Below are 14,254 nucleotides of genomic sequence, written 5' to 3'. Positions count from 1 at the left end.
CCCGGCGAAGCCTGGTGGCTCTGCCTCTGGCTCTGGGTGCTTTGCAACACACCTGGTACACACACCTGGGCACCTACACACACCTTTGAGAGCTCCATTCTCTCTCTCTCAAGGGTCTTAGGACTGCTTGGGATTTTTTTCCCCCCAGCAGCCAAAAGTTGGGTTCAAGGCCAGTGGGGATTCCACAGCTGCACTGAAGAAGTGACCCTGAGCCACGGGGCAACCGGCCGGAGGTCCTGGTGGTGTGCGGCTCTCTACGAGGCCCGTGCCCCCAGGCAGGGCCGGGCTCTTCCTCGGAGTGCTTCTGTTTTGGCCCCAGGGCCACTGCAGCCTGGTCAGGCTGTGCTGTCAAGCCCTCTCTCCGTAGGAGAGCCCAGAGGTCGCAGGTGAGAGACAGAGCAGAGAGGGTGGGTAGGAGCTGAGACCACTGGCCTCTGAGCCTCCCTCCCTCCCCGTGTCTCCCTGCCTTCTCCACGCTGCTTTTTCAAACCTGCCACCGGAAAGTGGAAGAAGCGACCCCTAAGAGGCAATAGACCCCATTGCTCAATCCTGACTGCGATGCTTTGGGTCGTCCTCCCTGCCCCGGCAGAGCTACACTCAGCTCTGCAGGTGGCACCCCCTCCGGGCAGTCCTCCCAGGATGGACAGCAGGTTGTGCTTGCTGGGGCAGCCCTCCCCCCTGGGGTCAGTTCCTCACAGTCCTTGCCCATGTGCCAGAGGGCTGGGTCCTTGGTCGCCTGTGGTGCCCAGCATGTGTCTGGAAGGGGTCTCTCAGGACGGCTGAGTTCAGTGGACACGAGTCTGTGGGGAGCGTGGGTGCAGCGTGGGAGCCTGGGGACAGGCCCTGGCTCTTGCTTTCTGGTAGTTTTGAGGGTCTCAGGCTAAATGGAGGAGACCACTTTCTGGCCTGGTGTGGCAGCCTGGCAGAGGCAGGGGGTCCGGGTGGTCTGGCAGCAGCTGGGCGAGGCAGCGGGCCGGAACCTGCAGGTCCAGGCTAGAGGTTCCAGCACTTCTTCTTGCTTTCAGTGGAAAAAATCCCTTTGCAGCTTATATTTTCCGGGTTGGATGGCAGCCTTGCCCATGTGGTGTAAGGGTGTTGGATTATACTGTGTTTATGTTCTCACCGGTTACCATGGGAAAGTCAGAATAGAGGGTTTCCATGGAGATTATCTTAAAATTAGTTTCTTTGAAGGTCCAGGCATTGCTGCAGGTGCACTGGATGCTGCAGGTGCCGTCTGGGGCTTTCTCGGTGGCAGTGCTAACAGACCTGCCTCCTGGGCTGGAGAAGGCCAGGACGCTGAGCAGGGAGACCCTGTGCCCCACTTTCTCTCGGGGCCCTGCTCACCTGGCCTCAGTCAGCTCTACAGCTCATTCTGATGGCCCAGGAGCTTTCTTATTATTACTGAAACAAAACAAGAAATCTTTGTGTTGTGGCGTTTTTGAGTAGCACAGAGGCAGGGAGAAAGGTGTGATGAACCCCGTGGACCCACTGCCGAGCGTCAGCACTCGCCCTCGTAGCTCTTTGGTCTCTGCACGTTTCTCAGAGAGTCGGGGTGTCTTCACTTGGTCCCAGGCCAGACATGTTGTTTCACCCCAAGTAAAGGCGGTTCCCGGCTACACAACTGCAACACTCTTATCGCGTTCCACGAAGCAGACAGTTCCTTAGTGTCAGACGCCTGGTCCCTAGTCACATGTTCCCCCATGGTGTCGAGACTGGCGTTCGGTGCTTCCTGTCGGCGCAGAAGGACGTAGAATGAGGCTGTGGGACTTGGAGAAAACCCACGTCCCCCTTCCCCCCCGTGGGCTGGTGGTGCAGTGGCTGCAGAGTCTCAGTCCAGAGCCTGAGTTGGGCTGGGGGAGCCTCTGCGCCCCACCTGCCTCCGCCCTCAGGGACATGTGACTGTGAGCCCCAGAACATCTTCGTCCCAGCCCAGAGGTGTGTCCTGCAGGTAGGCCCACTCCAGCCAGCGGCCTGTCCACAGGGGGTGCTGTTTCTCTTCATAGCCTGCAGGGGAGGGAGGGAGGTGACGTCGCTGGGCCCCACACAGCTGTGTGTGGAGCTGTTTTCTAGGACGGGAGCTGGGAGGCCCTGGGGGTGCCCTCGGGCAGCAGGGGCTGAGGGCTTGGCTCACCTGGGGCCACGGGGGAGGCAGGCTTTGCTCCTGCCCCAGATGCTGCACAAACTGAATTGCTCAGATTGGGAGCGGCGCCCAGGTGTGATTGGGGCCTCTCACGCTCTCCATTGAACTAAGTGCAGGCAGAGTTTAAAATAGCCAGCCTTTGTTCCCCAGGTTCCAAAAATCCGACTCCAGTAGTTACAATGAGCAGTCTTCAAGTGCATCTATAAATAGACGGCTACTGTTCCTCTTTGTCACTGAGAGCCTCCACGCCTTCCCGGCCTGTCGCTCCACCCACCGCTCGTCGTCACGGGGGCCTCTCATCTGTGGGGCAGCTGCAGCCACCAGCAAGCCGGGCTGACGCGAAAGAGTTGTAATGACAGCCACACGTTTCCTTTGAAAAGCCACAGCCCTCCGAGATGAACCACACAGGGAGCACCGTGACTCAGCCCTGGGGAAACCTGGCAGAGAGGTCCACACTGCCAGTCAGGGGTCAGCACCGCCACCAACCTGCCCTGTTCCCATGAGCCCCGTGACATTCTCGTCAAAAAATGCATAACCTGGCTCTGGTCACGAGAAAGTACCAGACCCAAATCGAGGGACATTTGACCCTATACCTGATTAGTGGTCTTCCAAAGGGTCAAGGTCACAAGACGGGGGAAACCGAGGGGCTGGCTCCATTGCAGGAGACGAAGGAGAAGGACCTAAGTGCAGTGAGTGGGGCTCTGTGACCTCAGGGTCCAGGACATTGGTAGAAGAACTGGGGGGCCCAGTGGGGCCCTCGGTGTGGCCGATGGCACTGGCCCGTGCTGGTCGCCTGGGTGGTCTCTGTCCTCACAGTGATGTGAGATGACAGTAGCGGGGGGAGGGGGGGCCTGGGAGAAGAATAGATGGAAGCTCTCTACTATTTAGACTTAGAAACTTCTTTCTAAGTCTAAAATTATTCAAAGCAGTTTATTTTTTTCAAAAAGGGTACAATTGACACATGGGCTTTATCAGTTGCCTTGATCTCCCTCCTGCAGTGGCCTCAGTCTCAGCATGGGGTGCCTCTGTCTCCCAGCCAGGAGCTGGCAGCCCGGAGCAGGTGCTTGGTCGCGTTTGTGGAACTGACCTGAGCGACGGCCAGCCCTCCTAGAGCAGGTGGTGTTCAGCAGGAAAGGTCTTCCCCGGGCCTCAGCCACAGACGCAGGCACCTTGCACACTCGTGCACACTCATACACTCACACCCCAGGGCAGCAGCCGTCACCAAAGGCCAGGCTCAGTCTGCTGGCTGGAAAGAACACTGGCAAGATTGCCAAACAGTGTGATGGTTTTGAGAAACCAGAACTCCCCTGGGTTCTGGGCTCCGTTCAGAACCAGCAGCTTCCTCTCGTGGGACTGCAGGGCGGAACCCTGAGTTACCAGGCGAACGAGGCTGCCGTAGTCTAGTCCACGAGTACGCGTGGGGAAGGCGCTGCTCGTTTCCTTCTGAGCCCGGAGTTGAGAAGACAGCCAGGCTTTTCTCTGTCTCTCCCTTCTCTCCCTGCCAGGCCCCGGGTTAGAAAACGGGGAGGCCGCCTGCCAGGGACACTGGCTGACTTGCCATGGAGGCCGATTGGCAAAGGCACAGGTCTGCAGGGCAGGGTGAGAGGGGCCGGTGGCCAGGACCTGCACCCTCTCTCAGCAGACTGCAGTGAGCAGCCCCATGAAAGGCTCCGTTGAAAAGGCTTCATGGGGGGGTCTGCATTTATGTCTTTCTGCTCTGCACTCAGCCCTGCTTTGGAAGCAGTGACATGCTTTCGTGATTTAAGTAGGCGGTGGCCAGACAGGTTCCCCACCTGGGTCTCTACAAGGAGGTGGGACCAGTGAGACACCCAGACCTTAGGCCTGGGTCACCTCCCTGTCCTCTTTCTGCCCCAGACGCAAGCCACGGACCAGTTCCTGGATGTTTTTGTCTGTTGCAGAGCCTGTTTCTGGAGCAGGCGGGGAAGGGCCAGGGCAGGGTCCAGTGTTGGAGACCAGGGGGCAAAGAGTAACCTCTGCTTTGAGCAGGGCTTAATAATTGACCACCCACCCACTTGAGGGGTCTCTCTGTCGAGTCAGCTCGTGGCATTGTTGTGGGAAAACTGCAGCCACTTCTGGCAGCTGGCCTGATGTCTATAGACAGAACAGCCGCTGCCTGGGGACAGACAGGTGCTGACTGCCAGGGAGACCGAGGCTTTGGGAACTGGAAGCACCGAGCCATAACACTGGCTTTCTGCACTTGGAACCTGCCGCCAGACCAGCAGGGGACCTCACAGGCCGCCCCGGGCACCTGCAGCCTGTGCTTGGCCCGTTGGGTGCCCTCAGAGGGGTGGTGACTTGCACCCTGGGAGCAGAGCAGCAGTGACGGGTCGCGTCATGGTCACTGCCGTGTCAATAAGCAGGCGGTGCTCCCAAGGCATCTCAGTTGTGTCGGGCTCTGTGACACGTGAGTGTGACGGTCACACGTAAAGGAGTGAAGCGTTCTCTGAGTTTTGACAGTCACGCAACCACGGCCGTGATCGGGGTGCCTCGTGCCTCTTTGTAGTCGGCCGCCCTCCTCCCCAGCCCCAGTGTGCGGCTCAGAGTTTGATGGAAGTAGAATTGCACAGTGACGTGTTCTCCGGTCTGGCCTCTCACCCGCCTCGCCACTTTGAGACTCGCCTGTGTTGGCACACTCCCTTTACTGCTGCGGGTGCACCGTCCGGTGGTTGGTCCTCTTGCTAGTGCAGATCGGCTTGTTCGTAGTCTTCGGCTCTCACACGAAGCTGCTGTGAACTCTCACGTGTGTGTCCTTCCGTGGACGTGTATCCCACTTTTCTTGGGCGAGTACCTAGGGGTTGGATGGCTGGGACATGTGCATATTTGTCATTTGGGGAGACCGCCAAACTGCTTCCCAGCGAGCTCGTCCCATCTCGCCTGCTCCCTGGCCGTGTGAGGCAGGTCACGTGTCTCCGCCTCCTTGCTGGCGTGGTCGGTCGGTCTGACTTGAACCACTCCGATAGATGAGATTTTAACTTTCATTTTTCTCATGACTAATGACATAGAGCACCATTTTTTCTTTTCATTCTAGAGAGAGGAAGGGGGGGAGAGAGAAAAAAACATCGATTTGCTATTCCACTTACTGACGCATTCATTGGTTGATTCTTATCTGTGCCCTGACCGGGGATCAAACCCACGTCCTTGGTGTTTCAGGACGATGCTCTAACCAACTGAGCTACCCGGCCAGGGCTATAGTACATCACTGTAGGTGTCTGTTTGCCATCTTTATATTTTTTTTGCCAAAGTGTCTGTTCAAATCTTTTGCCTATTTTTTTTTAATTAGACTGTCTTCTCATTGGTTTTGTGAGTTTTGTATATTCTGGATCTGAGTCTTTTGCCTGTCACGTGACTTGCAGGTGTTTTCTCCCAGTTTGTGCTTTGTGTTTTCATCTTAACAGTGTCTTTCAAGAAGCAAATGTTTTGAATTTTGATGCAGTTCATCTTTAAACTTTTTCTTTTGTGGATCATGCTCTGGGTGTCATATCTAAGAAATCTTTGTGACCCAACCCAAGGTCACAAAGACGTTTTCCCTGTATTTTAGAAGAAAAACGCATGCCAACATTATAGTTCCAGGCTTTACATTTAGTCTACAATCCATCTTGAGTTACTTTAAAAAAAATTATCTTTAGAGGGAAGGGAAGGAGAGAGGGAGAGAAACATCAATGTATGGTTGTCTCTCATGTGTCCCCTGCTAGGACCTGGCCCGCAAGCCAGGCATGTGCCCTGACTGGGAATCGAACTGCGATCCCTTGGTTCACAGGCCCGCGCCCAATCCACTGAGCCACACCAGCCAGGGCTTGAGTTACTTTTTTTTTTTAATTTATTTATTTTTTTTGATTATGCCATTACAGTTGTTCTATTCCCCCCCTTCATTCCCTTCCACCCTACCCCCCTGTCCCCACCATTACCCCCCCTTTAGTTTATGACCATGTGTCTCAAGTTCTTTAGATTCTATATTTCCCATACTATTCTTGCCCCCCATCTATTTTCTATCTACTGTCTATGCTACTTATTCTCTGTACCTTCTCCCCCCTTCTCCTTCTCCTCCTCCCACTCCCCTGTTGCTAACCCTCCTTGAGATCTTCATTTCTATGTTTCCACTACTGATCTAGCTGTTCGTTTAGTTTGCTTTTGTTTTAGGTGTGATTATTAATAACTGTGAGTTTGCTGTCCTTTCACTGTTCATGTTTTTTTAACTTCTTTTTCTTAGGTAAGTCCCTTTAACATTTCATATAATAAGGGCTTGGTGATGATGAACTCCTTGAATTTGATCTTATCTGAGAAGCACTTTATCTGTCCTTCCATTCTAAATGAAAGTTTTGCTGGATAGAGCAGTCTTGGTTGTAGTCATGAAATCTAACGAGGTATTTCATTGGAATACCTCTTTCCAGCCCCTTCTTGCCTGTAGGGTCTCTTTTGAGAAATCTGCTGACAGTCTGATGGGAACTCCTTTGTAGGTGACTTTCCCCTTATCTCTTGCTGCTTCTAGGATTCTCTCCTTCATTTTAATTTTGGCTAATGTAATTATGATGTGCCTTGGTGTGTTTCTTCTTGGGTCCAACTTCTTTGTGACTCTCTGAGCTTCCTGGATTTCCTGGAAGTCTATTTCCTTTGCTAGATTGGGGAAATTCTCCTTTATTATTTGTTCAAATAAGTTTTCCACTGGTGGCTGTTCCTTTCCCCCTTCTGGTACCCCTATAATTCGGATGTTGGAGCATTTAAAGATGTCCTGGAGGTTCCTAAGACTCTCTTCGTTTCTTTGAATTCTTGCTGCTTCACTCTTTTCTGTTTGGCCATTATTTTCTTCCTTCTGGTCCACTCCATTGATTTGAGTCCCAGTTTCCTTTTCATCGCTATTGGTTTTCTGTGCAATTCTTTTCATTTCAATTAGTTTCACCTTCATATGTTTCTCTAATTTGTGGCTATAATCAACCAGTTCTGTGAGCATCCTGATGACCAGTGTTTTAAACTGTGCGTCTGAGATTTTTGCTATTTCTTCATCGCTTAGATTTATAGGCTCTGGGGCTTTGAGTTCTTCTTGAGCCATTTTTGGTCTGTTTGCGCCCGTTAAGTATGAGGAGCAGAGCCTTGGACTCCCAGGTCGCTGGGTTGTGACTCTGTATGTGGGGGTGTGGTCAGAGAGGGAAATGGCGGTACCCTCTGCTGTTTCTCGCCGCTGGGTAGGAGCAGAGCTTTAGGTGGTTCACCAGAGCCAGGCCACTCAGAGTCGCTGGGTTATGACGCTGTATGTGGAGGTGGGGTCAGAGGTGGGAAATGGTGGCGCCCCCTCCCTGCCGCTTGCCGCGGGGACCCACTGGGTCCCGGTCCAATCGCCCACTCCCTCGCTTGTCTATCCGCGCCCGAAATGCGCAACCACAGTCAACCCGCGGCCCTGCTCCCTCGCTGTTTCCCCGAGGTCACTCGCTTGGTCGCTCGCTGAGTTGCCCACCAGCTCCAACCCTGCGCCTGGGTTCCACGCGCCTGAGTCCGTCTGACCGAGTTTTCCTGTGCAACCCCACTCTGCCAGCTGCTGGTTTCTCCCCTTACCGGTCAGGCTGAAGAATTTGTTGTTAACGGACTTCCGAAAAGTTCAATTTTCTGTGTTCTGGCTATGTTTTCTGTTGCTAATATTTAGTTGTCTCTAAACTTGGTTGTGTGAGAAGGCACGGCGTCTCCACCTATGCCTCCATCTTGGCGAAGTCCCTTGAGTTACTTTTTTTTTAAAATTTTTTTTAATTATAATTAATTTTATTTAGTTATTTTTCAAGTACAGTTTTTTGTCTATTTTTCCCATCCCAGCCTCCCCCGCCCCTTGCTCCCCACCTCCCTCCCATTTCCACCCCCCTTAGTTCTTATCCCTGTGTCCTTCCTATTTGTTCCTCCAAATCCCTCCCCCTTTTTCCCCTTAACTTCCCTTCCTTCTCCCCTCTGGTCACTATCCCCTTGTTCTCTATTTCAGTGTCTTTGTTTTTTTTTTTTTCTGCTTGCTTGTTTGCTTTGAGTTACTTTTTTTAACATGGTACAAGATACAGGCTATGTTCCAAAGTTCATTTTTTTTACATGTGGAGATTCTGTTGTTCCAGCAATTGTTAAAAATACTCTTTCCTCTACTAAGTTGTTTGTGCAACTTTGTTAAAAATTAATTGGCCTGGCCCTGAGTGGTTTGGCTCAGTGGATTGAGTGCCGTGCTGGCCTGTGAACCACAGGGTCCAGAGTTCGATTCCCAGTCAGGGCGCATGCCTGGGTTGCGGGCCAAGTCCCCAGTGGGGACACACAAGAAGCAACCACATGTTGATGTTTCTCTCCCTTTCACCTTCCCTTCCCCTCTCTCTAGAAATAAATAAAATCTTAAAAAAAAATTAACGGCCCTGGCTGGCATAGCTCAGTGGATTGAGCACAGGCCTGCGAACCAAAGGATCGCAGTTCGATTCCCAGTCAGGGCACATGCCTGGGTTGTGGTCCAGTTCCCAGCAGGGGATGCACGAGAGGCAACCATACATTGATATGTCTCTCCCTCTCTCCTTCCCTTCCCCTCTAAGGATAAATAAATAAAATTTTTAAAAAATTAATGGGCCTGGGATCCGTGGGTCTGCCTCTGGATCCTGTCTGTTTCGTGGCTCTGTGTGTGCCCTCACCTGAAGCACGTCTCTGGGCTGTGGCTTCAGCCTGAGTGTCAAGAGTCACCCAGAGGTGCGTCCTCCGATGTTCCTTTTTTTCAGAAACGGTTTTGGCTTTCCTCCTTCCTTTGCCTGTTCCTGTAAGTTTTAGAATCAGCTTTTTCATTCGGGCAGGTGGTTTTGGACATCTTAAACCAATTAAGCCTGCAGTGCCAGAACGCGGCGCATTTCTTCATTGACATTGGTCTCCTTCGGTGTCCTCACCCCTGTGTCCTCACCCCTGTGTCACACCGCTGAGGTCAGCAAACAGACGTCGTGTCTGTGAGGTTCGATCTGTATCTCAGCATTCCACAGTGGGTCGAGCAGTCACCCTGTCCCAAAAACATACATCTGCCCTGACACCCAGAACCTATGAACGTGACCTTATTTGGGGAGGGTCTTTGTCATTGTGATGAAGTTGAGGGTCTCCAGATGAGCGCATCCTGGATGGCTGGGTGGGCCGGAAAGCCGGGGCGGAGACTGGAGTGCACCAAGGCCCCGCGGTCCCGGGATGCTGAAGAGGCGAGAAAGGGCTCTCCTCCTGTCTCCAGAGGGACTGGGGCCCTGACGACACCTTCACTCCACACTCTGGGAATAAGTTTCTGTTGTCTTAAGCCACCAAGTGACCATTTTCTAGAGCAGCCCTAGGAAACAAGCAACACGTTTTTTGGGGGGGTTTGGTGCTATTGAAAAGATAACAGCCAAGAATTTTTTAAAAACAATGAAAGGCATCAAACCACAGATCCAGGAAGCTCGGAGAAATGACAGGAAAGCTGAAGAAAAACACAAAATAAAACCCAGTACAAACTGTACTGAAGCTTCTGAAAACCAAAAAAAGCTTGAAGGCAGACGGAGAAAGGAGACGCCTTGCACACAGGGGTCAAAGGTTGGAGTCACAGAGTCATTCTCACGTGAAATCCCACAAGTCAGAAGGCACTTAAGTAACCTCTGCAGAGTATTCAAAGGGGAAAGAAGCCTGCTAACCCAGGGTTCTATGCTCAGCAAAAATATCTTTTAGGAATGGAGAAATAAAGACTCTTCAGATAAACCAGCAAACTTTCTTAAAAGAAATGTCTCTTTTCTTCTCCTGGGATTCCAGCCAACACATGTTTGTAGGTGGCAGTAGGGGAACCTGGGACCCCAGGTGAGCTTTCTGCAGAGTCAGACAGGGTCCTCTGTCCTCGACTTCAAGTCGCACCTGTTTTTCTGTTTCGATGTTAAGATTTGGCAACAATGAAAGTGGTCAACTGCCTTGGCTGGTGTGGCTCAGTGGTGTGAGTGTCCTGCAAACCAAAGGGTTGCCAGTTCGATTCCCAGTTGAGGCACATGCATGGATTGTGGGCCAGGTCCCCAGTAGGGAATAAACAAGAGGCAACCACATGTTGATGTTTCTCTTCCTCTCTTTCTCCTTCCCTTCTCCTTTCTCTAAAAATAAATACAATCTTTTTTTTTCTAACAACTGTAAATAGAGCACCAAAACATTTTTTTAAAAGGAAGGAAGGGCCCTGGCTGGTGTAGCTCAGTGGATTGAGCATGGGCCTGCGAACCACACGATCGCGGTTTGATTCCCAGTCAGGGCACATGCCTGGGTTGCAGGCCAGTTCCCAGCAGGGGACACATGAGAGGCAACCATACATTGATATTCTCTCCCTCTCTCCTTCCCCTCCCCTCTAAAGAAATAAAACCTTTAAGAGAAAAATAAAGGAAGTCAGTTGTCAACTTGGTGCAGCCCCACAGGTGTGTGTGGGGGTGAATGTTGTGAGGCACCGAGAGCCGCCAGGCGGCCCCTGGGACCCTTCGATAATTGGCAAAGTGCTGATACGGTTTTCTCTTTATTTTATTCTTTAGTTTTATTTAGTTATTTTTCAAGTACAGTTTTTTGTCTATTTCTCCCATCCCAATCCCCCCCGTCCTGTGCTCCCCACTTCCCTCCCATCTCCACCCCCCCAGCTCTCGTCCCTGTGTCCTTCACATTTATTCCTCCAAATCCCTCTCCCCTGCCCCCCTTAAATTCCCTTCCCTCTCCCCTCTGGTCACTGTCCCCTTGTTCTCTATTTCAGTGTCTACGGTTTTTCCCTTTAAACGCTGCTCTGCACGTCCTGCCGCCGTTACTGCTCACAGCCCTGTGCACATGTCTTCCCAGTCTCGCCCGTCACCTCATTTCCGCTTTATCGCTTACTTGCCCAGCTCTCAGGGAAATACCACGTCTCCAGAGAGCCCCGGAGTGCCGGTGCGGGGCTGCAGTATGGGGTGGGTTGGGGCTGCCGGCCCGGTCCTGGGAAGGTGTCGCTGCACAGGGATGTCGCCACGGTGGGGCTGGCTCTTTGTGGCATTGGTTGTTTGCAGAGGGCCTGTTCTATGTTCAGTTCTGTGCCCGAAGGCATTCCGGGGCAGGAGGGCAGGGGAATGGCCCAGAAAGTGTCACGCTGAGCGGCTGGGGGTGTCTGTGGGGACGGAAGAGCAGCCGGGCCCGTGGAGGCAAAACCACAGGTGGTGGGCCCTGTCAGAGGCTGCCCCACGCCCAGGAACCGCCCATCCCGGGTGACTCAGAGTGAGCCACTCAACCCCCTTGAACCTGCCCCCCTCCTACGAAGCAGGTTAGTGGTGCCTGCTGTGAAGGACTGTGGGTAGAGGGGAACAAAGTGACACATTCAAATTGCTGGCACCCAGGTGACAAGTTCACGGCGGTGAGTGCCATTTCTCTGTGCTGTGCCATCTGCTGAGGAGAGTGCACAGGGAGGGGGGGGGGCACTGTGTCTTGGTGAGGGTGACACGGAGACTGTGTGCCCAGCCAGAGGTGCAGCCCAGCGGCAGGGCCCTGCCCTCAAGAGTGGGGCTTGAGGCCAGCGCCTCCCCACAGCCCCCCACCCCCCTCTGCCTCAAGAGCCCCTGTGCGGTTTCTGGACCGTTCTGCAGAAACACTCAGAGCCTCCATCACCTCCTTCCTGCACAGCAGGCAGCAGGATCTGCCCGCTGCTTGAGGGTGTGACTGTCAGGGTACAGGGTGCCTGGCTCCCACCCTTCCTCTGGGGGCTTTTCCTGAGGGAGCCGAGAGGACAGGGTCTGAAATTGGGGTCCTTGGGCCTAGTGGGCACAGGACTGTGAACGTGTCCCTTCTGCAGAAAGGCCTGCTGGCGGTCTCAGACGAGCACTTCCCCATCCCAGCTCCTTGAAGGGCGGGGGTCGTCACCCCCACTTCACAGAGGAGGGGTGGAGGTCTCTCAGCCGTTCACTGCTGGGGCTCTCACTGCTGGGGCTCGGCGTGGGCCAAGCTGCTGCTCTCGCCTCCGCCCCGCAGCCTCCCGAGAGAGCCTCTGGGCCTGAGGGCCGTGGCTGGGAGGTGCAGGCCTGGGAGGCCTCCTCTGAAACGCTCCCCTTCGGGCTGGGCCTCTGGTGTTCACAGCTGAAGCGCACTGACCCCCCCCCCCCCCCCCCGGACACGTAGAGCCCCGCGCTGTGGGTGGGGTCTCACAGAGGGGCCCCGCACCGCAGCACACATCCTGGTGGCGAGGCTCTGTTTTCAGGAATCCCCTCTGGCTTCAGGTCTCGAACCACCAGGGCCCGCATTTTTCCAAGTTCAAGCTGATGTACACTCAAGAGTTTGTTATCCAGGAGATTAGAACACTTTCCTAATATAGGAAAACATGCAGGCCACCGCTGTTCTGTGGTGCATGGGTAGCTGGCAAGCTTCGAGCCCAGGGTTCTCCTGGGTTCAGAGGGCAGAGGGATGATGAGTGCAGGCGAGAGACAGGGCAGGGACACAGACATGGGTGGGTGGCGGGCCTGGGGAGAGCTGGGATTGCTTTGTCCTGCCCAGGTCCTGAGATGCAGTGGCTGGAGGAGCCGGCTGGGGTGGGGCCGCCCACCACTGTGGGGCGTCTTCCCAGTGCAGAGGCAGGGGAGGCAGGCTGGAGCTGGATGCCTGGTCAGGGCTGGAGTTGGCTTCCGGAGCTGGTGGAGAGCCCTGGGGGCCTGGTGAAGCCGGGCGTGACGTGGCAGCATTTGGAAGGCCCCTGAGCCCAGGGCGGCCACCATGGTGGGCTCCAGGGCTCCAGGGCCAGCCGAGAGCTTGGGCCTCACCTAGCACGTCACTCCCACAGGGAACAAGTCCACAGGGGGGTTGTGGGTGCCCCACTTGGGGGACACATGGGGCCAGCATGAGTCCCCTTATGAAGTCACGGTCCTTGGTGGTGGAGAGTTGGGGGACTGGCTTCTACATTTGGAGACCGAAGGATCTCTGGCAGGAACTCCAAGCCTCGTTGGAAGCAGCCGGGGCCTCTAGCCCACGGCTGAGAGTGCTCTCTGGCCCACCTACTCCCCAACCCCTCAGTCCCAACTGCTAGGCGCTTGACCCCCCTCACTCAGGGCCTTTGCTCTGCGGGGAAGGCCTGGAAGAGGGCGTGCAGGCCTGGACTGGGGGTCCCCGCTGTGGCCTTTTCTCCCTGACCTTTGGAGCCTTTGTTCTCACCGTTGCTGGTGATTTTCCACCCAGCCCCTTGGAGGGGCTGCTCCTGCCAGTGCCCCCTCGAGCACTCGCTCAGGCCTGAGGCCCCCTTTTCTCTCATTATCTTTAGCCGGAAGTGGATTTCCCCGTCCCCGCGGGCGAAGGTAGGAGCCAGGAGTCGGTGCGGAGCCCGCCGCCAGAGCCCAGCAGCGTGCCGCAGGCACTGACCAGCACGCTAGAGCACATTGTGGGCCAGCTGGACATCCTCACCCAGGTAGGCCACGCGCAGCTCCGCCCGCCGTCCACACTCAGAATCGTGACTGTGACGGACCCATTTCCAGCCCAAGTGGTTGAAACGGCAGTGCCTGCCTGGGACCCTGGCTCTCAGAGCTGCCTGAGTCCTGACAAGCCACTGGACCCCCAGATGACCAGTGCCAGATCCTGCCAGGGCGTGCCCACCCAGGGCTGACCCTCGTTGGCCCTGTGGAGTGTGTATGGGTTCGAGGTGCAGAGCAGACGTCGGGGTGGCAGTGTCCAGGTAAATGACCATGACCGGAGGTGGCGCCAGCCTGGCAGGCGTGTTGGGGGGCGTTTCTTCTGGGGCAGAGGGGCTGCTCTGGCTGAGGTGCCGGGAACATCTAGGGGGCAGTGGCAAGATGGGGGGCGGACAAGGCGGGATTCAAAGTCCTCAGGCCCCTCCTTCCTTGGCTTTGGCAGGCAGACGGCCATCTCCCAGCCCCACTCATGGGTAGAGCGAGGGTGTGGGGGGACGCAAAGAAGCCCTTAGTCTGTGACAGCAGTGGACACGGCGTGGCGGCCTTTCCCCACCTCTGGGTTTGGGCTGAGTGGGAGAAGCCCCGACATCACGTGGCTCACAGCGAGTCCTGGTGTCCCAGCTGGGGCGCACGCTTGGCCCACTGAAAGCAGGACCCTTGCGGGACAGGTCTTGCGTCTGTGCCTGGGGGCCAGCTGGACTGTGGCGCATCGTGCGGACAT

General features: G+C 54.9%; 1 protein-coding gene across 1 annotated transcript in view; it reads left to right on the top strand.

The window, feature by feature from the left end:
- The window catches only part of POC1A (POC1 centriolar protein A), a 55,155-nt gene that overhangs the window by 28,214 nt on the left and 12,687 nt on the right, over positions 1 to 14,254 (top strand). Inside the window, exon 10 of the mRNA XM_037128628.2 lies at positions 13,389 to 13,532. Within this exon, the coding sequence (XP_036984523.2) occupies positions 13,389 to 13,532 (144 nt within the window). The remainder of the gene's footprint in view (positions 1 to 13,388; positions 13,533 to 14,254) is intronic.

Source organism: Artibeus jamaicensis, unplaced genomic scaffold (genome assembly GCF_021234435.1).
Source record: "Artibeus jamaicensis isolate MK-2021 breed Jamaican fruit bat unplaced genomic scaffold, CSHL_Jam_final contig_519, whole genome shotgun sequence".
Classification (NCBI taxonomy): Eukaryota; Metazoa; Chordata; class Mammalia; order Chiroptera; family Phyllostomidae; genus Artibeus; species Artibeus jamaicensis.
Note: the sequence above shows the minus strand (reverse complement) of the source record. Positions and strands in the feature narration are given on the sequence as shown.